Source organism: Anguilla anguilla, chromosome 2, assembly GCF_013347855.1.
Source record: "Anguilla anguilla isolate fAngAng1 chromosome 2, fAngAng1.pri, whole genome shotgun sequence".
NCBI lineage: Eukaryota > Metazoa > Chordata > Actinopteri > Anguilliformes > Anguillidae > Anguilla > Anguilla anguilla.
The window spans coordinates 43,537,760-43,565,182 of record NC_049202.1 but is presented as its reverse complement, the minus strand read 5'-3'; the positions used below and the strand labels follow the sequence as shown (position 1 = coordinate 43,565,182).

Here is a 27,423-nt window from a genome sequence, read left to right as displayed (position 1 = left end):
ACCAGCTGGACATTATCAGCTCACAACAGTGATAACTTGTTCCCACTTCAAAAAGTCATTATCGCAGTTTGCTCTCACAATGTACCGCAGAACACGGTGATCTCATTTTATGGATTATGCTAATGTTGTTCTACAACCGGAGAGGCATTCATACAGCAGATATTACTCTGCACTTGTTCTGAACTTTTCAGGAACCACCTTTATTGTGCCTGTAACGTCTTTGCATAAACGAAAACACCTTTTGTGTTTTAACGTTCTACATGCACTCATATATGTGTCATTGTCCCTTTAACTTCAATGCAGTTCAACCCTGTTGTCGAGTTAGTTGATCTCCACTAGGAGATTATTTGGTCAGGAACCTTAAGTCTCCTAAGAAAACATGCTGACAGGGATTCACTCACAATTAAATTATTTTGAGTCATTTTTCCATAACCTAATTTAATGAGCCAAAACATGTTTGTGAGGAAAAAAGAAAGTACGTGCTTTTATTTGGAAGCCAAAGGGTTCGTTGAATCCCAGCCACTGTCCTTGTCATTACAAGCTTTGCGAGTGACTGAGCTTATAGAGTAAACAGAGTTATAGTCTGTGCTTCCGATTCACAATAGACGTCTTTCACAGTGCAAATTCATTCTTGTTAGAAGTGTTTGATTTGATTGGTTGTTTTGTGTTTGAATTATATGCTTTATTCTATCCACCCTTTGTTTTTAACCTTCCATTCTGAGTGTAGCTATTAAGAATTTTATTGCTTTTCCTTTGTCCAGAATGATTATCCTCTGTTACAGCATGCGAGCCCTCCCACTCTGTCAGGCCCAACATCTCAGTAGCTATTGCTCAGTAACTGTTCGTGCGTTGCTAGGTTACAGAGCGGAGGGTTACTGGGAAACCGATTAGCTGATTGTATCGAGTGTCATGTGAGTGCCTCTCATTAGGTGTAGGATGGCAGTTTGCTCATAAAGTGTGGGAGACCGGACCTGTGTATGTCTGCAGTTTGTGTAATGCTGAAGGAACTGGGATTTCATGCCGAAAAATTCCGATCTTTGGCCCTTCATGTCCATGTTTCATTTTTCTAATATTATTTGTATACTTATTGTTTCTCCCATAGAAAGTGAATTATGTCACATGATGTTGCAGCCTGTTATGGCCGGCTCGACTGGCCGCAACAAACCAAGTCCAGATGCACCAAAAACAGACAGAAACTGATCTAAAAACAAACCCAGACATTTATTAATCTAAATTACAAACTAAGGCACAAACGAAAACACAAAGTTCACAGAACCAAAGATCTCCACACAAACTACAAGCCCCAATAGAAAAACTCCCCTGCCTCATACTACTGGGCTTATATTGGGCCACAGGCAGGTGGAGGCAATCAGGCAGTTAGGTAATTAAGCAACTACCTCCACCTGCACTACCCAGGCAAGCAGAGGCAGGGGACGTAACACAGCCATATTTTAAAATGGCTGTCAAAGAGCTCATTGAATAATGGAGTGAATTTAGAAGGATGTTCAATGTTAATTCAGAGTTTTGAGCTCTGCGCCCTCAGCCAGTGACTGTGGTAGTTGAAGGGTGATTAATGGCTGAATGATGCATTCTGACTAGCGGTGGCCAGTACTCCCTACCCGCTCCCCCATGGTAAGGCTTTCTGCCTCCCGCCCGTGAGCTGCCTTCTTACAGAGCTCTAGGGCGGCTCGGAATCTCAGCTCAGTTCGGGTGTAACGCACGCCTCCCTGCACCTGCATTGTGAGGACCATCGGAGTCCTCTAAGACCCTTCGCCCGCGCAGGCTGTAGGCCCTGCATAGGCCTGGTGCGGGGACACCAGCTCGAGGCAGTCACCCCCTCGGGAATGTGCTTATGTCAGCAGTTATCTCCTAAACGCGCGGAGTCTAGCCTCATAAAAAAAAGAGACCGCTTATATGGGCCTGGCCCTCTCCTAGGAGCGTGGAGGTCGGAGCTTGCTGGGTCGAAGTCATTTTAACGGGTAGTTTGTTCCTCAGGAAACTGCTGATTTTCTCTCAAGAGGTGACTACAGGAACATTTTTATCGATCGGAGATTAGCAGGCTGTACAACAGCAGATAGTTTACGGCCTTCATTTTGTTTTTGGGTACGCATTCTTTTTTTTTTTAAAAAAAGGTATTGTACTCAAGAGAACAACTTGTGTCCTGGACATAAAAAGAAGTGGCCCTGGCCACACCCTCCCCTTCTGCAGTAGCTGCTGCGAACTTTTGTATTGTGGCAGCGGTGGCCTTGGCCGGGGCAGACACTGTTTATTCATTTCATTTGAATGGTTTCAGTGCGAAGCGAAAGTTTATGTCCCAGCCTTTGGGGCACATAATGGAATCCCCGTCACATGAAATGCTCATTGTGAATGACTCATTGTAAATTTATCTGTGATTATCGTTCAGCCTGACCGCAGACTCGTTTGGGCTGCTCAGCTCTGATTACCAGTGTATCAGTGCGAAGATCTGTTTCCACACTAGACCACGCAGCGTCGGCGGCAGAGAGCGCTTCTCCTACGCTGCAGTGTCCTAATGAAACCCCCTGTCTGATTTGTCTTGACAGGTTAAGGATCTGACAGGATTCCTGGATCCCAGCGGTTTGGGGGTTATCAGCTTTGAAGACTTCTACAGAGGCATTGCAGCCATCAGCAATGGAGGTGAGTCAGGGCATTGTTCTTCTGTGCTCGGACAGCCACTGGAGGACTAAACCAGAGTCACTTTCATTTAGAGCTGCCACTTCTTCCATCAGCGCTTGGCATGCCTCAGTGGATAACTAGTAGGGGCGCTTCTGTGGTTCTCTTAAGTGTTTTCTTGTAAGTCTAGGTTATGGACTCGTGCTCTCTCCTCTGCCCCAGTTCTTTCCAGAGATAGCTTGAATTGCAGTGCACAGGTTTCTATAGGTATGTAATTAAGCGTATAAGAGCTAATGCGTTTGACAAATTACACCTCTAACACCTGCTTCTGTGCAGACGGCTGCGTTTCTCACCCAGTAAGTCATCCTCTCTCGACGGCCCATGTAATTGGCTGGAAAGCTGCCTTCCTTATTGAGAACGGAAGAAAGCCGTTATGGCACGTGAATCCCCCAACTCATTACGTCCTCCCCACGAGCGCAGTGAATGCGAAGCTGCGAACGTCTGAAATAGATTCCGCGGCAATGTCAATATGACCCTGCAACATTGAGGCTCTTCATTAGGCGGGTAAAATGTTACCCAGAATCCCCCTGCGTTCCAGGGGCCTTGGCTGTTTTCTAGGTTACGCAGCTTCAGTTACTCAGCTTTTCAATTAATGATATACCGGCGAGCGCGAGTTACAGGAGCACAAGGGCCTCTGGGCATGTCTCAGATAGAGAGGGCTGCTCAGGTTTTCCTGAATAATTCACCGCCCTTCCCCGGCCTCTCCAGGACTGGCCTCCACACATAGGACAGCTCCTTCACGGCGCTAGCGCCATTTTCATTACGTTTCGGGCAGAAATGCACTTAGCGCGTTCCCCTGTAGCTGCGATGCCGTTTCCCATTACCGTGTCCTGATTCGGTTTAGATGTGATTTAGATCTGCGACACACTCGTTGCGTGCGTGCCCACACACACCAGCGCCGTGAAACGAGAAGCTTTTTCATTTTGTCAGAAAGGCTCGGCTGTGTGGGATCGGGGCCCGCCTCCTCGCGGTCTGTGGCCGCCTGTCTTATCTCGATACCGTGACCCCCTCGGACCCGTCTTGGGCGGGGGTGGGGGGGCGGGGCTGCTTCTGCGTACGGCCAACCTTCTGTGCTCTTCCTGTGAGACGTCTGTCAGCAGTGGGCTGACAGAGATTTAGGCCGGGGGTGGGGGGGGGCTCCCAGACCGACCCGCCATCGCTCGGTCCCCAGACTGGGCGGCGGAGGTGCTTTGAGAAAGGGGAAATGTGTGGGGGGTTCGCGTGCTGCTTTTACAGTCTGAGTGGAGCCCTTTGCGTCTCTCTCTGTCGGGACTGTCAGTTTGAGGACATCCAGGCCGACATGTCGTTAAGTATCCTGGGCCTGTCCATTAGCTGTCCAAATTCACCGTAGACCCCCCCCTGAATCTTGACCCCCTGATCCCTGACCTTTCCAGCGGCAAAGCCGCCCGCCCCCCCCCCCCCCCCAGTCAGTGCTGTTATCGCCCTCGCAGTAACAGCGTCTGCACGCTCCCAAGTTTACTCCCACACCCGTGCTGAGGAGCGAGGCTTGAGGACCGCTCTCCGCTGGAAGACAAAGGGAAAGATCGCAGAATGCGGTGAGGTGCCTGTGCTGCGCGTTTCTCGTGTGGCTTGTGAGGACGTCTCGGTGGGGGCCGCGTGTTTGTTTTTTGTGAGCGTGTGGAGGGAGTGCCTGACGTTTTTCGTTCGAAGCCGTCGCTGCTTTCTCGGAAACGCCGTCCTCTCGCCACCGGGCTGTGGATGTCAGAATGTTGCCGTGACTTCCAAACCCTCTTCACAGTCTCCTGCCAGAATTCCAGTCTGCCAGGCTCTTTTGGCTGCTTCTGCTCTCTCCTTCGAGCATGGAGCGTAGATGGTATGGACATCTACCCCAATACCGTGCAAGTTTTTGTTCCTGTCGAGTCAAATTGCGGTTTGGTCTACCTTTCCGAAACATACAGAAAGGCCCTTTTACTCCTCTTTTTCTTTCTGCCTTTTTTGGAGGGGCTTGTGGGTCTGATTAGCTAGCTGTTGCTGAAGGGTCCAGGTTTAGAATTTCCTGAATAAAAGGCGCCTTGTGGACATTTGAAATTCCTCACCCCCAGTGGTGGCTGTGGCATTCCGGTAAGCCACTCCGGCTGCGGTATGTTCTAGGAAGAAAGAAACAATGAATAGAAGCTGGTCCTTGAGGCTGTTGTGGCAGGCAGGATCGAGGCAGTAACTACAGTGCGGAATTCTGTCCGTGCAGAAACCCGTAACCCTGCACTGGGCGTGCCAACGGGCTTCGGAGAAACGCTTGCAGATGCAGTTTTTCCCATCAGCAGACGCATCGAGAAGGATTTCCTCACGTCGTCACTGGTATCAGGTTATTAATGTTTCACAGTGTTGTCCTCTGAGTTGCACTACGCGAGCAGAGGAAAGGCGGGATTGAGCGTGTGCGGTAAATCAAACTGCACTCACCGTAGAGTAATGCCTGTGAGGCCGGGCGGTTGAAGGCTGTGTTTACTAGATCGGGTGAGCTGAGTGCCGCTGTGATTGGCTGCTCGGTCTCTTCGGGGTCCTCGGTGCATCTCCAGCCTGCCCTTATTGATCCGGCTCGGGTTTCAGGCTCATCAGGAAGACGGGATGATTCATGGGAGAGCCGCAGACAGACGCCAGCGTAGCCTTACTAGCGCCCCTGTAATACCGCCAGGTACTGTAATTATTATGCAATGTTCTGACACGAGGCACAGCATCAGAATGACCTCTCCCGGCGTAGAACTAAACTGCAAAGCTCCCCCTGGCAGTGTGCACTGACCTGTGTGTGGGCCTTAGAGACTTTGGGGTAAAGCTTCTCTGATCAGTTGATGGCATCAGCCAGCGGGAACTCATAATCCCATGACTCAGAGGAGATGGATGGGTGACAGGAGCTTTGAAACGCTACACTTTTTTTTGTCTGGCTTGGAACATATCAGAAACTGAGCATGTGCATATCTGCCAAGACGAAGTTTCTCACGAATTAACGCTGATGGACGTCTGCTGTGAAATTGGCTGTCCTCATATGCAAATTCACATTAAACGGACCCCTCCACGTTGGTCTCACCAAATAATGTGCAGTGCAGAGAGTGGTGGGGGCATAGACTTTACCAAGATCATAGAACCTTATTGGCTATGTTACCTGCTCCACTTTTTTCCGGGCTTGTCATCAGCAGAATGTATCTGTGTTTTAGCTGTCAGAGGTGTACTCACCTGTGGTTCTGAAGTGTTCCCTGTTGCCTCATCCAGGCTGATTGGGATGAGGGAAGCACTTCACCACACAGCTCCACACAAAGCCTGCTTAGATCATCCTCAGTTATGCACTTGAGGAGAAGTCAAGTGCTGTTAAAGCCGTCTGCTTTTCTAAACAGTTTATTTAATATTCAGGATGAATATGGAGACAGGCAGGTTTAAATGTAATGCAAAAGGTGAAGTACTGGGTTCAAGTGGCACTTTTTATATGTTGATTCCTTCATCACGAAGGATGATGACGGACTGATTTAATGACAATTTTAATGAAAAAATGATTCTGATAGATTCTCTTGTCAGTTGACATGAAATTTTCATACCCCTGCTGTCAAGTCACCCACTAATCAAGCTCCTGTCACATTCTGATTTCTCCAAATAAAAACCGTAAAGACTGACTAGGCTGAGAAATGGTACTTTTGAAGCAATGACAGATGGGCCTCATCTTGTCGTGTGAGTCTGTGAGTGGCCTAACAGAATTGCCGATGTGCCTGATATCTGTTCAGTAACACTGTCCATCTGTCCGTTCATTGTTTTGTTTTGTTTTTTGCAGTTGGAGCCGTTGTTGTTTGGAGTTGTGTTTGTTTCATTGCCCTGTGTCTGGTTCCCCGCCCGCAGGCCCTGACCCTCGGCTGTGCGATGTGGGCTTTGACCTCGGGGAGGAAGCGGGGGTCCCCGGGGAGTACGACGACTACGCCACCTTCGAGGTGAGTGCGCCGCGTACGGCCGAGCGCTTGCCGCCGGACGCTCGCCTGCGGAGCGGCGTCGCAGATTACACGCTAACTCGCGCTCACGCGAAGTGTCATCACGGGCAGTTTGCTTCCTGGTTCTCGCATTAAACGCATCTATCGTGTCATCATCTCGGACTCGCAGCATATACTTTACCCTTTACGCACTCGAGCAAAATATCACAGCGGGGTTGTTTTTCCTCGCGCTAACGCGGAACGTCATCGCGGGCGACGCCTCCCGTGACACTCACGGAGACGGCCGCGCGTTTCTTCGCGCCCGCGCGGAACGTCGCCGCGCGCGACGCTGCCCGGCCACCGCGGCTGGCACCGCCCAGAGGAAATTAAACCCGACCTTTGTGTTTTTGTGCCTCCGGCTGATCTGTGTCTGCCAGCTGAACTCCGCGTGCACTCAGAGCTGCTCTCTCTGCGGCTAGCTGGGCTGTAATTATGATTCTGCGACCGTTCGACAGGCTAAACAGAAAGGTCTGGCGGTGAATAGCCTGACATCTGGCTGAATTTCTTTTACAAATATTGAATTGTTGAAGTCGAGATGTACTTTACATACGCGTGCCATTACCGGTTTTAGCCTTCGTCAGCATATCTGGAATTCCTGGCCTGCCTAGTGCGCGGACATGTATATTTAGTTTCAATTTCTGTGGAATTTATTTGGGTTTAAGTCTTCCTGGTTTATGTGTGTGCAAGAGTTAGTTCTGACCACTGTAATACGACCTGCCGCTCATGAGACTGCTGTGTGTCATTTGTTACGTCTGCTGTGTTACGGAGCAGCTGATTGGCTTGTGTAGCTATAGTACCCCCTTCTGGTGAGGTCATATATGGCAATAAGCTTCAATTAAGGTTTCTTAAAAAATGCTACTTGGAGTGTTCCACCAAACAATGAATGAATTAATAATAAATACATTTTCCCCCTCTGTACATATGTAACTTAATGTGCGTCACTATAGGCTTATGAAAAATTATTTATTTATGTATTTGCTTATTTACTTGCTCACTTACTTACTATTTGTGCTCGCGGTAGGCTAATCTATATTCATAGTCCATTTAATGCCTAAAATAAAATCAAGTGGATTGCAAGCAATAGGATTTCGCTAAAAGAGTAGCTGTATTGCTTACATGAAATGAATCCCGAGTGGTAAAATGAGTGATTTAAATCGTTTGAGTCCTTGCTGTTACTCGGCTCTTTCTGCAAAAGTAGGATATTGGTTGCGATGTTAAGATTTAAAGTGTATTTATTCATCACCTGAAAGGTAAAAAGCAGTTATAGTTTTCAGGACCTAGGTCTAATTCGAGTGGGGTTTTTGCACTTGCGGTGAACAGCTAAGTGGGGTGCACTGGTAAATTGAACCTTACAAATTGTAAATGTCGAGGTGTGTTTAGCAAAATGGTTATATATTTGTCATTGGCAACATATTATGTACCATTTCAATAAGATCTGGCCCTTAAACAAGTTGTTAAATCACACAGTATTACTCACTATATTATTTATCTCTTATTAACAATGCTGTTATTTCTAAACATAATAACAGAGAGTCAAAATGTATTGTTTAATAATAAATATATGCAGTTAATATATGGACTTATTACAGTTTTGTTGTCAATAAGGTAAACAATTATGTTTTTTTAATCCCTGAACAGCACTACTTTCGAATGAAATGTTGCTTAAAATATACATTTATCATTTTAATAGTATTTATTTATCAGCCCTTTTCAATTAACAACTATACTTCAACAATTTGAATTTTTCTTTAAAAAATGCTTTTGTAAATGTATTTGGTACCCTTTTTTAGAATGATAGCTGAATTTAAGTGTAATCAGCAGGACTTCATTGTGTCATGCAGGGATGCCAATTAGACGTGTTTTAATCTAATTAATTTCTTGCTCCAGCTTTAAGCAACAGGGTTGTATACTGTAGTGGTTGTCATATTGTCATATATTAGTGTTATATTTTGTCATATTTTCCCACCTCACTATACTGGACAGTATCAGAAGATCAGGAATTTATTGGGCCTTGGCAAGAGCCCTGGGGGTTTATTGAATCTATCTGCAAAGAGCTACCACTACAAACAATAGTAGTAGTAGAAAATAGCCAGGTAACAGCTGGTGACTTTGTTTAGTGCACTGAAATCTTTTATGTGCACCTTACTATATATATCTTTCCCATGAAGATGTGAAAATGAAAATGAAAATGCACTATTCTGCAGCATCACTGGGCAGCATGACACAACCCCAAAATTGTTTCCAAATCTGATGTGGTGACAGTACAGTAATTTACTATGAAGCATGTTGTGTCAGCTCTAACCTCGCTTTTCTGTGGATTTTTACTTGCAGTACACTTGCTTACAATTCTCAAGAAAAGATGTACTAGAAATTAGCGTTCACAGTCCAGAGCATTAAAGAATCCCTGAAATATGCCTCTCTGGTTTCTCAACCATAATGTTGACACTGGTGACAAAAAATTTCCTTTATAAAAAATATGCGCTTAAAATAAGGTAATTTATTGGTTACATGCATATTACTGTGTTAGAAGTTAAATTTGACGTCATTGAAGGTTTCGTTTCAGTTTTTTATGTGGAAGCACATTTGAAATACAAGGCAGCCATTGTGTAATGTTGAAAACGACTTGTGAAATTACTTATCTGGCCTGGCAGGTGACCATTGCATTAAAGAACAAAGTGGGCCATAGAAATTACTGAATGGGAAACATTCATTTATTACAAGCAGAACTTGGTTTTGCTATTAATGATGTAAATGTGCACATAGGGTTATAAAGACTCACTTAGTTCTCCTTACTTTTTCATATTGCTATCTGTGAAGACTGGGGTTCTGAAAAGACTGCATTGTGGTGTGTAGAGCCAATAAAAAGTCCTAATAAGGACTTTTCAGTGACATTCAATAACATCAGTTTAGGTGTTTGGGGGAAGTGGGCGCCTCTACCCGGATGCCACACCTGCGTCTGATCACGCTTGGGTCATGACTGCGCCTCGCTCTGGGCCTCAATGCGCCTGTTGTCTGGCTTTGTTTGCTTTCAAAACAAGTTGGGTGAGGTAGCTGGGTGGAGGACCTGCTGAGAACCCCACCCTCCTGTTCTGGGCTGCAGTAAACCCCCGACCGTAGGCTGCCCTTTTCGCTGTCACGGTAACCCAGCCCCTTCCAGTCACAACACCGCAGTTGTTGCGTCTCTGGCTGGAAAACAGAAGTCAGCTCATCTGGACGAATGCGCGAGTTTATATGCTGTTTGCAGCTCTGTGGACTGCGTGTCCTGCCGTATTAGTTTAGCTTTTTCCTCGGTCTTCATCTCAACCCGAAGAGCTTGTGAGGATTTAGCCTGAGCCCAGGAAGCAGTGTAGTCAGTCTGAACAGAGGTTTATCAGCAGCCCTCTCTCCACAGGGCACTGGACATGCCTCTGCTAAGCCGACTCTCTTCCTTGTTCTCTGCCATTGGTGTGGGAGCAGTCGCATCATTTCACAGTCAGGATGAGTGTAATAGAATGCCATGGTGGCATTATGACTGCTTAATGACTTCCTGCTCTGCTGGACACTCCTGAATCAAACTCCAGTTAATAAATACTCTTATATCTTCTGGTTTTGGCTTAGTTCAGTGCTTGTGCCTTGTGGATTAATCCCTCAGAATATTTACAAGCGGGATACCGGTGTTAAATGTACGCGGATGAAGCAGGACCTGCTTCTTGCTGGTGGAAGCAGAATGAAGAGGGAAGTTCTGCCAGGGTCAAGGTAATTTATTGAGCACAGAAAAACGGGCTGCATTGCTTTGAAATGTGGCTTGTTTAGGTTCTGTGAAACATATTGGTGAATGTATACGTTTAAGTTGGTATCGGTTTAATTTTCTGCAAAGAGTTGTTTTAGGAATTGTGTTTTTTTATAGATTTATAGAGAGTGTATGCTTGGCATATACTTTTGTTCTGATATGCATTTGAGTGATTCATATGGACAAGTATTGACCATGGGAGCTGTCAAAGCATGTCTAGTGTCTGATCTTGAGTGGATCTCAGCATGCAGCCTCAGGTTCCAAGGTGCCCTGGTTTGTACCTCAGAGTAAGAAAGGGGCGGGTCCCGACTATGGCCCCGCCCCTCTGTGACGACGCCGCCGCTCTCCACAGGAGCGCTGTACGCCTCCTGCCCTACGGACTTTCCCCTGTCAGAGCCCAGTGCGGGACGAAGCTCCGTCTCGCTCTCGCTCTCTCCGCTCAGAAGGGAAGGGAGCCCCATGATAGGCTTTCCTTCCTGTCCTTGACCCCTGGAGGATAGTATGGCTCTGGGCACGGCGGCCAGCCCTCAGGGCTCCGCACCCCCGCAGCCTCCGCACCAGCAGGTAGGGTCTGCGGCTCCAGCGACGGGTCGGCCGCCTGGACCACACACCTGAGGAAAGCTAAGCTAAGCTAAGCTAACCGTTGCGCATTGACACACCGGCAGAATCTCGCTGCTCATCTCTGTGTTTCAGTGCTTCTAGGCAGAAGTTTCTCAAACGGACTGTTAAATGTGCGTATGGATGAGTTCAGAGATGTGTGTTTTCAATTGTTGACGGGGGTTCTGTTGCGAGCTTTCAGCCCTGCTAGGCTGAGTGATTTGATTCGTTTTCATTGTGTGCTTTGAGATGGGTTTGGTGGTTGATATATGATGACGATAGCTGCTGTTCTGAGTGCCTGCTTCAGCGTATGAGTCACTCGGAGTATGTTCTCACTCGCCATCTGTACCAAGCTGCGTGTCTATCCATTGCCCTATCACTCATATGTTTCACATTGGCATTATCATTGAGGGAGTTTAAAAGACTGCGTTATCTATCAACAGTTTTGACTGTACATAAACCAGGCACATTTTCAAAGACATTGTGTGGTGCAGTGGTGTGTGCATTAACTCTGAACAGAACCTACGAAGCCGGATATTTTAGCTTTGTTTTTTGCCTTGGAAGAGGTTTATAAAGGTGTAAACAACAAAGGTGTATGCTCCCTTGCTTATTGCTTTTATTAAAGTCATTATTAAAGCAAGTTTATTACTTGTTACAGAACTTGTTAATCATTACAGCCGTCTCATTAAATGTTTTTATCAGTTCCTTTGGAACAATTCATAGATAAACCCATTTCCCTTTTGGCAAAATATGACGTCCTTTTTCGCATTAACAAAATATTGTAGCCTATGTATTTACGTAACATAATCATAGTCACGTACACAGTATACTATATGTACACTGTATGTCTACTTTTATTATCTGGATGCGTGTGTAATACACACACATACACGCAGATACATGGAACCTATGGCTGAAATATGACGTGATGTGCCTGAAACGACTGGTAATGTTGTGGGCGTTCCTCCTGCAGCAGAACGAGGTGACGGACAGCGCCTACCTGGGCTCGGAGAGCACCTACAGCGAATGCGAGACCTTCACGGACGAGGACTCGGGCGCGCTGGTGCACCCCGAGCTGCACGAGGAGGTGGAGACGGACAGCGCCATCGACGCCGCGCTGCACGACCCCGAGGAGACGGGCAGCAGGTGAGCGCAGGGCCCCGCCCCCCCCATACCCCGCAGAGCCCCCCCCGGCCCCTCAGGGCCTGCCCGGGCTACAGGGCCACTCTCCTTCTTTCGGGCCTCTGGTTTCCATGAGAACCAGCTGCAGCGGAGACCCTGTGAATGTTTTACTTCACACGTCGTCAAAGCGGTTGACTTTGCACTGCGCGACGCTGCCGGGGCACTGTGGGCCAGTCCGTTATGACTTATTCAGCTTGTTTTCTTAGCGCTGCTCCCTGGGATAGGCTGACTCCACTATTCCTGTGAAATACTTTCGAACCCCAGCCACCTTTGGTCACCTTTCTTTTTGTTATTTTTAGGAAAGGGCCAGTAGTACGGTCAAGGTCTTAATTTCCACGGGTGCTGGGATGTGTGTTCTATCTGTGTTTGCGCTGGCCTGTGTTTATGTAATGATACGGTTCATGTTAACAAACTGCCATCTGGAGAGACTTGACAGTGTGAAGGACTTGGCACTATGAGTAGCCGAAGAAGTTTTCGTGGACATGCAAATAGTTCAGCTGTGCGCATTTGTTATAGTGCTTCACATCACAACAGAACAGGATCAAAAATGAAATCACTTGATCACTTAAAATCAACAACTCATTTATGCAGACTTTTAGTAGGCAGCAGACTCATGTGTTATGAATAAAAGGGTAGATAACTCTTTTAAATCATTTGTCAGCGTGCGTATGCATTTGCTTAATTCAGTATATTGTGAGTGGTTTTTTTTGTCTTGCGCTGCCACCGAAATCTCCTCTAACAGAAGTCCAGATACTATGTAAAAATTAGAGGCCTTGAGCCAGATCTTTATAAAAGTCTAGAAATTTCCAGCACAGTCAGAGTACAATTTAGCATCGATCGGTGCTGTGTTTGCAGGTTTGTTTGCTGAAGCTTTTACGCATACAAGACCCTGTGTTTGGATTTCCCCCTCCCCATTCAGCTCATTACAGTTTAGCTGTTGGTACGGAGTTGTGCGTTCAGTGTTTGCTCTTGGAGTTGTCAGTACAGCTTTTTATGATTACTGAATTAATTCCTGCAAGTCACGTTTTCCTGTTTCAATGTACTGTAGGGTTCAGTGCCGGTACTTTGCTAGCATGTTTGCGTTTATTCAGTTCTTTGATAAAGCAGCAAAAAAAAGGCATTTTAATGTACTGATTGTGACGTGTAGTTGCTGTGTGCATTCAGACCCTTTGATGACTGTTTTCGAATGATCTGTAGGACTCAAATGGGAGCTCCTGGCTAAAAATGAGGCGGTACTTTAATAGTGATCACATGATCAGATTTACCACATCTTGTTAATGTGCAACTTTTATCACCAGCCATTAATGATCAGATGATGACTGTACTGCCTTTTCTTTTGCTTCTCCTCATAAACTCTTTCTTAAAAAAAATTTTTTTAAATAAAAAAAAGTTATCCTCCGGGCCATATCTGCAATTTGGAAGCATTAAACTAATAGGATGTAATTTAGGAAACTTTTATGAAAATATCGGACGTGCTCGGGTGCTAAACAAAACAAGATTTAGCTGTCTGAAGCTGCGTGTGATTACGCACCGTGTGGATACAGCTGCTGTAGCTTTGCGTTCTCCTTCAGTAGCACCTTTCCTGGTGCATGGTGCTGATTACGATACAGCGCCACATCAGAGTACTGCCGCCGCTGCAGTTACAAATGGCAGAAACGCACAGCGCAGCGCTTGTGTTTTTAATGTTGTTTCATGTCGACATTTTTGATCGAGATGACCGCCTTAGAATTCTCCATGCAGGAAAACCCTGTTTTCTAATTACTCTAATTGTTAGGTTAAATGGATAGATGGACACCACCTGTTCGATAGCAGCCTCAGACTAACCTCTTAACATCTTAGAAAACAATCCTGTATTTACCAAACACTCCTTGAGTCAATGTGTAAGCTACCCAGCTAGCAACATGTATTGCACTATAAACGCATAACTAGTGCTCTCCTATACATGTTTAACCTTCAGTGCCTGCGAAATGTTTGTTGTATAAGCGGGCTCAGAGTGCAGTGGGGAGTTCACTCCTCTCGCTTCATGGCAGTACTGTGCAGGGCTGTACTGGGCTGTGCATGGCTATGCTGGGTTGTGCAGGGCTGTGTTGTGCAGTGCTGTGCTGTGCTGTGCTGGGCTGTGCAGGGCTGTACTGGGCTGAGCATGGCTATGCTGGGTTGTGCAGGGCTGTGTTGTGCAGAGCTGTGCTGTGCTGGGCTGTGCAGAGCTGTATAAGGCTGTGCAGGACTGTATTGGGCTGTGCATGGCTATGCTGGGTTGTGCAGGGCTGTGTTGTGCAGAGCTGTGCTGTGCTGGGCTGTGCAGGGCTGTATAAGGCTGTGCATGGCTGTACTGGGCTGTGCATGGCTATGCTGGGTTGTGCAGGGCTGTGTTGTGCAGAGCTGTGCTGTGCTGGGCTGTGCAGAGCTGTATAAGGCTGTGCAGGACTGTATTGGGCTGTGCATGGCTATGCTGGGTTGTGCAGGGCTGTGTTGTGCAGAGCTGTGCTGTGCTGGGCTGTGCAGGGCTGTATAAGGCTGTGCAGGACTGTATTGGGCTGTGCATGGCTGTGCTGGGTTGTGCAGGGCTGTGTTGTGCAGAGCTGTGCTGTGCTGGGCTGTGCAGGGCTGTATAAGGCTGTGCAGGACTGTATTGGGCTGTGCATGGCTATGCTGTGTTGTGCAGAGCTGTGCTGTGCTGGGCTGTGCAGGGCTGTATAAGGCTGTGCAGGACTGTGCTGGGCTGTGCAGGGCTGTGTTGTGCAGAGCTGTGCTGGACTGTGCTTGGCGGTGCAAGGCTGTGTTGTGCAGAGCTGTATAAGGCAGGACTGTGCTGGGCTGAGCTGTGCAGCGCTGTGTTTTGCGTGCGGCGCGGGGTCGAGCGATGGGAGAGGAAGGCAGCAGAGAGGGCTTATCTGCTGACAGGCCGACCCGCGGCTCCCGGGACAGAGCAGCGCCGGCTGACGGACGTGTGTTTTTGTTTCCTGTCGGCCACAGAAGGCCTTGAATGGCAGGAAGTGCATAGCTGGCTCTTTTCTCTCTTTTTTTTGTAAGGTACCAGTTACAGCTCAGCACCCGTACGCTTCTGCCCCTTTCCTCTGTCCGTAGGAGGAAGCTGGCGGTTTTGTATGTCGAATTTTCAGCACTTAGCAAAAATTTTGGAAGGTCGTCCCGCTATCTCCGGCTCTGGGTCTAAACAGGATGCAGACGGAAGGGTCTGACTCGTATCTCGCTCTCTCTGACTTATGTCCGCGGCCCTGTGATTTACAAAAAATAAATGACCCGCTGACACGAGACTCGAGCCTCATGGGGCCACTCGGAGCGGAGCGGTCCTTTACGAGCCTCTCCGGCAGAGTGAGAGCTGGGCTGCCCTGCAGACTGAGATGTGCCGTCCAGTGAGAAGGGCGGACGAGCCCTGCTGATACGAACTGGCCAGGTGAATGGGAAAAAGTGAGAGAGAGTGGTGAGTCTGAGCCTGTCGCCTTCGTTTGTCTCAGCGATTCGTGGACAGTTGACTTACACCGTGATCCTGCCCATAACCCTTTAGTCTGTGGATGTGTTCATGTTTAGATTCATCTCATGATTTCCTGTCGGAGTCTTTAGTCTTTGCATTCTCCTTGGGATTATTATCCTTAATGTTCCAGAAGCTGCAGCTGTTCTGAATACCAATTGTTTAGCGCTACCCAGGCAGTAATGTGTCCAGCAGGAACACATTTTGAAGAGCAATCTGCCTCTCCAAAGTAATGGTGTTTGGGACAAGAGTTTATTATGTGTTGTGCTTTTGGTTGACTAGCCAACAGGCTGATGGTTTCTATCAAGGTGATCAGACAGGCTGACAGACAGTCCAATCTTTTTGTTTTTATCATGTGATGTCCAGTTTCAGGTTAGATTTATGTTTATTGAAAGCTGTAGCGGTGGTGCATCAGGTGACCCTGTGATAAAGTGACTGAAGAGCGATGCTAATTATGTATCCGATCAGCACTTTTCCAGTCATGCTCCGTTGTGTAACCTCTACCACTCACAGTGTAGAGGGGCCGCAGTAGGTGTGTATTAGATTCTGTAAACATTACCTGCTATTGCAACAGAACCTTCTAGCACTGGACGAATAGTTGACTGCAGTGTGTGTGTGTGTATGGGTGTCATTAGAAGTTAACCTTCTTAAGTTCACAGCTGTTCCTATGAACCAGAAATATGAGGTTAAGTTTAAGGTAAACAGACTTTCAGTGATAGGTTGCCAGGTCTTTTTTTTTTTTTTTTTACTATTATTAAATTAGGATACCTGTCTGTAAGTAGGAAAAACTTCCATTGTCCTGTGGCAACGCTGAATGACTTGGCATAAGAAACTTGGCATAAAGAAAAACTGGCCTGTTCACCATTCGGTCACCTGAGTTTAAACAATTATGTAGTTTAGTTTCTGTTGTTGTCTGTTCATCTATTTTGTGCAGTTTTACATCAAAGGGATGAGTGGGAAATGTGCTTTCTTTGGTAGAACCAATTGATTAGATTTTTCTGTGATTGCTGTAAATTGCTGTTAAGCATAGAGTAACATTACAGCTAAATGTACAATTTTACTACACAAACATGTGTGCAGTAAAACATGCTTTATGTGATGAAGCAGTCATGTGGGGCTGAGCTGGAGAAAATCTTGCACTTACTGTGCTGTTATATCATAGAATTTCTCGTAAAACAAGGAGAGCAAAAAACTGCTGGAAACAGCATGAACTTAAGAGGGTTAAACAGGATTACCCCTCCTCCTCCTCCTCCTCCTCCTCCTCCTCCTTCCACAGCCAATGCCTGGACCCCTCGCAGGATAGGGCAGTTCCGCTTAACGGTAAATCTGATTAACCCTCGGCCAATCGCAGCCGGCGTCTCACCGAGCCTCCGACTGGAAGGTACGGCTAAAGGCACGGCCAAAGACGGCTGTTTGTTTTGCCGCTGGCGTTGCGTCGCGTGTGGAGGAAGAGCCCGGGGCCCGTACTCTGTGGAGAGCCGCCCGGTTCCTTCGTAGCTGACGTGCGAAGCGTTGGCAGGCTGAAGCATGCGTGACCTCCCCTTGCCCGCGCTGCGTGGCATGGACCCCAGTACCTGTGCAGGGCTGGGTCGTGGGTAAGTGCGGGCATAGAGGCTTCCCCTGCAGTTCGCTACGGGCTAGGGTCGTCGTCATCATGGTCTTGATGCTGAGGCTCATGGGAAACGTGCGGCGGCTTTGCCTCTGACACGGGCCTGTGGGCGCTGGCACTGTGGGTGCTGAAGCACTGCACACACTGCTTATTCATTATGTAAAATGGCTGCCGTTTAACAAGTCTGACAGTCCATCAGCTTTCATCACAGCTGATAAACAAGTCTGATGTTCTCAAGTAACGGGCTGTTCTCAGAGCGAAAACCCAGCTCAGGGGAGGTTAAGGGTCTGTATTAAGTCTTAATAACTGGTAAAGAACAGGCTTTGTTGTTGCTAGGGAGCCTGTAGGATTTAGGCGAAATGGCGGGTTGCCATGTGAGACAAACGATTGCGAAACTTCTCCAGATTGTACCGAGTACAGCCGTCAGCTGTGATGTGAATCACTGCTTACATTGTCACTTTCCAGGGTTTATGAGTCAACCCGTACCATCCGCCTGCTTTTATCTGTTAACGTGCCATTTGTTTTGCAACTGATTTTTTTTTTTTAACTTGCTGAGTAAGTCCACATTATTTGGTAAACAACCACCAAGAAGAGAATCTGCAGTTTTCAGATGACATTTTAATTTTAAAAATGTAATTGTATACAACCTTTGTACTCAACGGAAGTGTCCTGTGATTAAGACCGGTCACCCATTGTAGGTGTTCCCCTTTATGGTTCTGCTCCACTTGTTTTTATAATTGCTTATCTGGGTCCAGAGTTGGGAGTGGTACCTTATTAATTCAGAGAGAGCCAAATCCGTCCTTTATGTAAGTTCAGCTGCAGGTTGTGTAAGGGTTTGGGATGGATCTCTCCAGGCCCTGCTGTATAACCCTACACGGCTCAGAGGTTTTCATGGGCTTAGCAGTGAAGATAAATACTGCGGTACCTCCCGAGCAGTGTTTGAGAACGGTAGGAGCCCTGTTCAGAATTCACATCAGTATGCAGGATACAGTCCAAATTGACACTGCGAACATTGACCCGTGGCAGTCTGTGCCGCGACTAGAAAATTATGATGGTTTAGTGAAGATGAACGACCTCTCCGGTTCTCCGGTAACAGCGGTGGTCCCCCTTTGGCTGGTGGTCAAGGGCATGCGCATCATTTGCGAGTTCCCATTTGTGGCCATACCAGGCCATTGAGAGTAGATGGAAAGCATGGAAGAGTCCTCCTGCCCATACTGAAGGGCTGTTTCCAGAGGTACAAACCGTTTGCTCTCAGGATTTTGATTCTTGCGCATGTTGTTAGTGTTAAGTATGTAATGTTCTGTATAAGGCTCCCACCTGGCACAGCATGTAGAGACGTTCATCGTTCTCCACCAACATGCTGGTGTTTTAGTCATTAACTGGTCCTCAGCTGTCAGGTGTGTCGGATTTAGGCCCTCCTGCCAGTGCCTGCTGCTGCAGGTGGATATTCCCAAAATGCCTCAGTGTGTCTCCTTTTTTATAGTCTTCTGTGTGTCAACACAGGTTAACGCAGGCCAACGCAGGCCTTTACAGGGACAATTTTATGCAAAGCAAGAGTGAAAACCCAGAATTACATGGATATTACTTGAACTGATGCACGACAGCCAGTGCAGTTAACAAGTATGCACATATTGTTTCGTTGTTCTTCTTCCAAATAACCCGCCCGGCCGGCCGTTTATATCTCGACTGTGGTCCTCTGGAGGATTGTGTGGGTTCGGAGCATCTGGAGCAGTGAAGTACACTATTAGGGTAATGGAACCGAGAGCAGTAAAACTAATGGGAACATTAAGCGTACTGAAATCAAGTGCCCCAGGCAGGGTGACCTACAGCACAGTAAAGATAACTATTCCCGCCTGTAGGGCTGGACGATATACCGCAGTGATAAAATGATAATTATTGAACGCTGTAAGGATCATCGCTGCCATGTGGTGTACTGCCTTTTTTTGTTGTCTTTTTCTCTTTAATTATACCTGATACTGTAGTAAACATCCAAACTGCAGAGGCCGCGTGAAGTAGATTCCACGTCAACACTGTTAGGCGTTGATAAGACAGCCAATCAGCAGCAAGGTCGTACAGCTTCCGTGTGATCATGTGTTGTGTTTAGGTCTATCACATGGAAGCTTATCAACACCCAACAGATAACAGTGATGACATTTTTTGCCAGGAAGCATTTCACGCGGCCTCTGAAGTTTGGATGTTTACTACCGCATCAAGTATAATTTAAGAAGAAAAAAGAAGAAAAGAAGGACAATACACCACACGGTGGAGATGATCGTTATTGCATTCAGCAATTATCCTCGCAGTATATCACCCGGCTTTACCCGCCTGCTCTCCTCTCCCTCTGACCACATGCCCACTTTTCCTTGACCACCTGGCCATTTACTGTTTGATCCAGCTGCACTTCATAGCAGTGCGTTTGAGTAAGTCATTCTCCACCAGGCTGGGAGGACATTAATCCTGGGATGCGGTAGCTCCATTGCAGTCATACATCTTGGTGTAAGTGGGGTTTTACATTACATTACATTACAGGCATTTAGCAGACGCTCTTATCCAGAGCGACTTACACAACTTTTACATAGCATTTACATTGTATCCATTTATACAGCTGGATATATACTGAAGCAATTCCGGTTAAGTACCTTGCTCAAGGGTACAACGGCAGTGTCCTTACCCGGGAATCGAACCTGCGACCTTTCGGTTACAAGCCCAGTTCCTTACCCACTGTGCTACACTCCGTCCGTTTTACTTGAACAAGGTTATACAGTGTAACACCGAAGTCTTTCAGAGGCGGAGGGGTTGAAGCGATGTGTGCACTCGGCATCACACGCGTTCGGTTTTATCTGCTGTACCGAAATGTCAAACGGAAATGAGGCGGACGCTGCAAGACGCCGGAGGAGACCAGGGTGCCCTGTTTAAGCGCTTCAGCGACATTAGCAGCTATGATGCGGCGTGCTGCCCCGCTCTCTCTCTCTCCTCTGTTCTCACGCCCGTCTCTCTCGCAGGCTGTCTCTGGGCTCCGAGCTCAACAGTCACTCCCTGGTGACGGTGATCGGAGGGGAGGAGGAGCACTTTGAGGACTTCGGGGAGAGCCACGACTTGGACCTGCTCCTGGAGAGCCCCGGGGCCCCGCTGGGGGAGGGCAGCCCCGCCGGCCAGCTGCACTGCTCCTCCCTGCTGCTCTCTCCCAGGTACCGAGTGCCACGCCCACTCCGCTCTGTCACCAGCACGTCAAGCAGAATGATTCTCCGCCTTTTAATGATAAAAAAGGTCCTTTTTTTTTACTCAAATAGTCTCCACAGAAAATGACAAAATGACAGTTAAACATAATATTGTTATACATAATACTAAGTAAGGAGGCCTGAGAAGACCATAGGCTTGTTCAGGTTTTTTTTTGTTGTTAAAACTAGTGTTGACCTTGTACAGATTATTTCTGTTTATAAGAATTCAGCACATCTAAAATAGAAATAGGAATTTGATACAGTTCAGATCACAAAGAGGCCACATAACACTATCTGTATGTGGCATAGCCCAAAGGTTGATAGAAGAATAAATGATCAAAGTAAATCTATGGCCATTAATGAAGCATGACTAGTACAGAAATGAACGAGGAGGGGATATCACATTAAAGCAGGTGTGCCTTCCCGAGCCACAGGCAGAGGACTAAATCTGGTTCCTCACCTGCGGCAGGACATACCCCAATTGGGCTTTCCTGTGTGGGGATTGTGTAATGGCGAGCATGAATTTCCCCGTGCATTCATGTGGTTCGGAGCATCTGGACTTCTGCCACTGCACCTTGGCTCTGCCCCCCCCCCCCCCAAAACACTGCTGCCCTTGCACTAATGAGTCACTGATTGTGTGGAAGCCAAAGGCTGCAGTGTCTCTGATACGGATCTGACCACCAGAGAAGCACCCACTCCGGCTGCTGTTCACTCTGACTGAAAGGTTACAGCGTTAAATGTGGTAGCAAGGTTCACAGGAAGACCCTGTAAATAATGTGACCGCAGATGAGATTGTAGTGCCGTCGGTCTCATGCAGGAGCACATCTCGGGTACTGAGCGACAGTCCGTAACGCAGGTGAAGGAAAAGCTCTTGTTCACAGGGGCTCCTGCTCAGATTAGAGCTGCAGTAAGGTCTGTTAAGTGTCTGTCAACACGGTGCACAATACACTCTGACTTCACCCTCTTCTCTCCTCTCCAGCCCTGAACTCTGACACCCCTGCTCCTCTCCACACTGGCCTCTGTGTTTATTTTCCCTTTTCTTACCCCCACTCTCCCTGCATGCACTGTCCGTGTTTGTTATCCGCGTTCTGTAATCTGGGCTAATGTGTAATTCCTATTAGAGCTCTAAAATGTTATTGAGCGCTCACCGCATCTGTTTTGCCAGGAGGTCCTTAGCCGATAACTGTCCGGCTAACAGCTTCTGCCAGAATAAGTAATTTCGCAGCATTAGCTGGCCGCTAATGGAGAAGAATGGCAGCCCGCGTCGATTCGGCCGGTATCAGTTTAGCCCTCGAGAGCATCGTGTCGGTACGGAGCCGTCGGGCGTTTTTATTGATGCAAATTTAGCTAAAAAAAAGCAGAGGCCTCCCTGCTCCGCCCGGCCGGAACGCACTCGTCAGGGGGGAGCAAATGCGTTTTTAATGACGCCCTTAAAGGCCCGCCCGCGCAGGGCGTTGTGAGGAGATTAGTGTGCGCGGCCAAGGGGAGTACGGGGCACCAAGGAGCGGAGCCTCGCCCGCTGATCACCCGCCCGCTCTGCGGGAGAACCAGGCGCCGCTCCATCTCCCCCCCAGGGTGAGGGGTTAGGGTGAGGCTCCAGTGTGCTCCCAGGCAGGATGAAGGCCTCAGCTCTCTTAGCAGAAACACTGCTAAGGGCAGTTTACAGTTTGGCGATGTTATAGTCCTTGCAACCAGCAATTATCACGTTTGGTGGTCAGTCGCAGCGACTTTTGCTTTGTACTCGAGTGACGGACGATTTCTCATCGTCGCGACCATAGCTGTGGCCATCACTGAGACTGAAATTGTATCGAACTTTGACCCCGTCACTGGCTCAGCTGTCGTGACGTTCTGGAACATTCTCATCCCCTTCAAATCAACTATCTTTAGCGTTGACGCCACGCTGGCTATTTGTTCCTTTATCATTTATGTGCTCGTACGTTTTATGAGTGACTGCATTTAGTATCAGTCGAGCGATATTGGGATGTTGGTGATCCCTGCGTAGTCATATCCGTTGGGCACCCGTACATCACGGAGCTGTGAAGCGCCCTTTACCACGCGCTGTGTAATTCACGGCTCGCGCTGATAGCGGGTTGCCGTTCCGCGCAGTCGGTCCTGAAAGCGGCGCCGCGGAGCCGCGGGGACCTTCAGACCCGCGCGCGGGAGTCTCTCCTCAAGGACGCTGCGAGAGACGGAGCGGAGAACGTCGCCCCGAAGCGCCGGAGCGGGCGGGGCCGACGCACGCGCCGCCGCCTCTCTGCCTTCTCGCGTTCGCCCGCTAGCGGTGCGGCCAGCGGGCGCGGGGGCGGGGCCCGGCGCTGGAGAGCGGCGAAGGGGGGTGAGCGCTCCCGTGGCAGCGCCGCGATTGGGACGGACCGTTCCCGCCCGCCCGCGCCGAACGCCGTGCCGAGGCACGCAGGGATATTACATAACCGCGGCGGAGCGCTTTCATAATGCACCAGCAGGACAGATCTGCAGCGAGGACAGCCTGCAGCCCTTTTAAAGGAGGCTGCGGCTCACACGTCTCCTCAGACCTACTCCTGTATTCATCTTTGTTTCTCAATTTCTGTGCAGCGACCTCTTTCATTCAAGTAATACTTTCTGCACTGTTCACTTCACGATTCATTGCATCTCTGTCCTGAAATTGCACATCACATTTCCTAGGACTGCACAGACCTTGGGTGACCCAGTTAGTAGTTCTGGTCTCCTTTCATTACCAATCCTTGTCTGCCTGGAGGATCAATTCATTTTTCTATATCGAGCTGATTCTCTGGAATGAGTTTAGGGAATTTGCCAGGGCTGTGTCCAAACATCTGCCAGGTTGTTTGTTTGGTGTCACTTTGTGTTCCCGAAGCTTAAGGAATGCCCTAATGAGGAATGTGTGAACTGGAAACAGTGTGAGATTGGCACCTGTGGGTTGTCCCCTGAGCTTACCCCTGCCTGCACGCTCGCTCCCAGAGGGAACGGGGACCCAGTGTCAATCCCCAGCATCCCGGGGGTTTCTCTGTCACTCACACCTCTTTCCCTGCTTTCCTCCCTCTCTCCCTCTCTCCCTCTCTTTCTCTCGCTGTCCTCAGAGCCGATCCTTTCCCCGCCAGCTTTCAGAGCTTTCTCAGGGAGGAAGCGCTTGACTTTTTCTGTAGCCAATGTCACAAACAGATTAGTCGCCTCGAGGACCTCTCCACACGCCTGAATTTCCTTGAAATGAATAGGTAACGCATGCTGCTCCACCCACCCCCCCCCCCCCCAGTCACCCGCACTCCCTGTGTGTGTGTGCGTGTGTTTTTTCGTGTGTGTGAGCTGTGGTGGGCATTTCATCGCATTTCTTGGACGTTTTTGAAACCGGTGTTGTTTTGGCTGCTGTCATGCTTTTATTTGTAAATATTGTAGTTCACAGAAAGTTTGCAGGTAAGTGCAGTAGCCATTAATGCTTTGCTGCTGTGTGGAACTTTTGCTGTGAAATTACAGACAGAATTTGACAGTTTTCTGTGCTGATGTTCTGAATATGGTCGTTGAAAATCTGTCCTTAAGATTTTCCATGAGTTTTTATCTTGGAACAAAGGTTTGCCTCTATGTTTCCCATTGTCATGCTTCTCCAGTCTTAAATATTAGCATTCAGGACTCCACTGTGTTTCCACCCATCATTCAAAATGGCTTCTGTACTCAGTCTTCAAGCACATATATACACATACTCATTCAAACACATATTTCTATCAGTGTGGCCTTATGACAGTTTAAAGTCTAAGTGTAAATGGCTTGTTGATGTAGTCTGATATTCAGACAGCACATTTTGTGCAGTGCTTTAAACGATAGTAATAAAACATGTACACACAGAGGTGTCAGGACCAGTTTTGAGATGAATTCCTCAGAGCCTGTCTTACCTCAGAATGCTCTCTTTGAGAAGGGAGGGGAGTTCCTGTACAAAGCATTTGATGGCTCTCTTCCAGGATGATTCAGCATAGATGTTATCCCTTTGTCGGTACTTTACAAAGACGAGCACAAACCAAACCAAATATAAGTTTTTCCTTAATGGTTCCCCTTTTATAGTAATGGTGTTCATTTATTACTTTATGAGGGGAAATAAATGTATCCCAAGCATTCTCAAGAGATATTGAACAGAGGCTGTGGGATGCGTTCCAGTCCATGTGAATTTTGACCTGAGACCTGTCCAGATCACACCAGGAGACAGACAGCTCTGGTGTGGTCGAGTCCAGTGTCTGACAGTGCAGCCGAGGGCCTCCACTGCATGCAGGACTGCTGTGTCATTGTGTGTGCTGCAGTGGTCTGCTGTGATTGGCTGTCTTCCTCCTGGCAGTCAGACCCTGGACCCTCTTCCATCGCCATCAGGCTGCTTTACCAGAAGGGGGGGTGGGGGGTCAGAGGGATAGATCAGTGGGAGAACTTTCTGTTTCCTCTCCCTCCTCCTCACTTCCTGACTAACGCTTCCTGTTTGCTTTTCATCCCTGCAGCTCCAGCAAGAGACTTTCCAGTAAAAAGGTGGCGAGGTACGTATTAGAGCCAGCCTGTTCCTCTCACATGGCTGACAGCGGGAAAACTGGGGGCGCAGGGAGTGCAGGGAGGGTGCCAGCTGTCAGCGGGTGGGAAATTACACATGAATACCTTATCTTTAATGTGGGAGGGGCCTTATCAATCATGTGACCCTGAGAGGAGTTCAGAATGTTGGTCATGTGTAATTTGCTGACCATCACACTGAATCACAGGCTAATCTCTCTGAGTCAGTTATCTGCTTCCTCTGGGAGAGAAAAAGTGCACTCATATACTAGATATCTGAGAGGGAGTGCAGGTGCCATTTGGGGACATACTTTTTAAAGTCCTAGACTCATGAAACTGGGCCTGAGACCTTACTAGAGAGGAAGAGAGCTAAGTGAGCTGAATGCAGAAGGGTAGACCTGAGGAGAGTCAGCGTCTGTGTGCTGACCTCCCTCCCGCTCTCCCTCCCTCCCCCTCCATAAACAGACACCTGCTCCAGAGCAGCACTCTGACCATCGACAGCATGGATGACCTGTCCCGGGACATGCTGGACCTGGCCGACACCGACATCACCGATAAGGTACGGCAGGCCGCCTCTGGCTCTGGCCTAGACCTCCCGCCTGTAAAACGGCTCCCCCTGCGGGCCTCCCGCCCTGTCCGGGACGGTGCCCTCGGTGAAGCCGCTCTGTCGTCCGGTGCAGGTGATGTTCCTGGAGAAGCGGGTGTCGGAGCTGGAGACGGACTCGGCGAGCAACGGGGAGCAGCACGCGCGCCTCCGGCAGGAGAACCTGCAGCTGGTGCACAGGGCCAACGCCCTGGAGGAGCAGCTGAAGGAGCAGGAGGCGCGCGCGGAGGAGGCCCTGCACCTGGAGGTGCGCAGGCACAAGGAGGCGCTGTGCAAGCTGGAGCGGGAGCGGGGCCTGGAGCTGGAGAACCTGCAGAGCAGGTCAGTGCACGCTATCTCACACGCTCGAGAGGGGCGTCTGTCTCACACACTCCAGAGGGGCGTCTGTCTCACACGCTCCAGAGGGGCATCTGTCTCACACACTCCAGAGGGGCGTCTGTCTCACACACTCCAGAGGGGCGTCTGTCTCACACACTCCAGAGGAGCGTCTGTCTCACACACTCCAGAGGAGCGTCTGTCTCTCACACTCCAGAGGAGCGTCTGTCTCACTCACTCCAGAGGGGCATCTGTCTCACACACTCCAGAGGGGCGTCTGCCTCACACACTCCAGAGGGGCGTCTGTCTCACACACACTCCAGAGGGGCGTCTGTCTCACACACACTCCAGAGGGGCGTCTGTCTCACACACTCCAGAGGGAAGTCTGTCTCACACGCTCGAGAGGGGCGTCTGTCTCACACGCTCGAGAGGGGCGTCTGTCTCACACACTCCAGAGGGGCGTCTGTCTCACACACTCCAGAGGGGGCGTCTGTCTCACACACTCCAGAGGGGCATCTGTCTCACACGCTCCAGAGGGGCATCTGTCTCACACACTCCAGAGGGGCGTCTGTCTCTCACACTCCAGAGGGGCGTCTGCCTCACACACTCCAGAGGGGCATCTGTCTCACACACTCCAGAGGAGCGTCTGTCTCACACGCTCCAGAGGGGAGTCTGTCTCACACACTCCAGAGTGGCGTCTGTCTCTCACACTCCAGAGGGGCGTCTGTCTCACACGCTCGAGAGGGGCTTCTGTCTCACACACTCCAGAGGGGCGTCTGTCTCACACACTCCAGAGGGGCGTCTGTCTCACACACTCCAGAGGGGAGTCTGTCTCACACACTCCAGAGGGGCGTCTGTCTCACACACTCCAGAGGGGGGTCTGTCTCACACGCTCAAGAGGAGCTGTCTGTCTCACACATTCAAAATGGGGCGTCTTCCATAGCCGCAGCTGCAGCCTTGCCTTTCCGTGCAACCATTTGGGTGGCAGATTCCTAGACTGGGTTTGCAGGTTACTGATGGTTTCCTACCCTGGTTGCCAAACAGCACCACAGAATTCACAAACACAAGGGAGAGAGTCACGTGATGACAGAGGTGCTTGCGTTGTTTGCCGCTGACTGAAATGGAATGCAACTGCTTCGCTGTTTAAAAACAGTGAAAAATGGACTGTTGATGCTGAAGGCATGGCAGTCACTGGCAGACATGTCAGTGTTCAACTGCTGGAGAATTTTTTAGAATGAACTGACTCTGGGTGCCATGGCACACTACTGCCACCCAATGGCGTAGAAAAGAACTGTCTACACTGAGGCCTGTCTGCGTTGTCCTTGTCTTTGTGTTTGAAACCAAGACCAACACAAGGAATACAGATCTCCAAGTCTTTATATTAGTCATATTTTTCACAGTGGTTTTGCCATAGTTATTCAGATGAACATTAGCCTGTTTGTAGGGTGGTCACTCTGTTATATTTTCATTTGCACTT

General features: G+C 48.7%; 1 protein-coding gene across 4 annotated transcripts in view; it reads left to right on the top strand.

Moving 5' to 3' along the window:
* rab11fip3 (RAB11 family interacting protein 3 (class II)) overlaps positions 1 to 27,423 on the top strand; it is a 55,867-nt gene that overhangs the window by 22,072 nt on the left and 6,372 nt on the right. Inside the window, exons 2-9 of one of the 4 annotated variants that reach the window (XM_035404714.1) lie at positions 2,562 to 2,655; positions 6,529 to 6,617; positions 11,996 to 12,165; positions 20,303 to 20,488; positions 23,593 to 23,727; positions 24,985 to 25,020; positions 25,493 to 25,586; positions 25,708 to 25,952. In XM_035404714.1, coding sequence (XP_035260605.1) covers positions 2,562 to 2,655; positions 6,529 to 6,617; positions 11,996 to 12,165; positions 20,303 to 20,488; positions 23,593 to 23,727; positions 24,985 to 25,020; positions 25,493 to 25,586; positions 25,708 to 25,952 — 1,049 coding nt within the window. Of the gene's footprint in view, positions 1 to 2,561; positions 2,656 to 6,528; positions 6,618 to 10,801; positions 10,987 to 11,992; positions 12,166 to 20,302; positions 20,489 to 23,592; positions 23,728 to 24,984; positions 25,021 to 25,492; positions 25,587 to 25,707; positions 25,953 to 27,423 lie in introns of those variants that run through there. The other 3 variants (XM_035404713.1, XM_035404715.1, XM_035404716.1) reach the window with 3 other exon arrangements.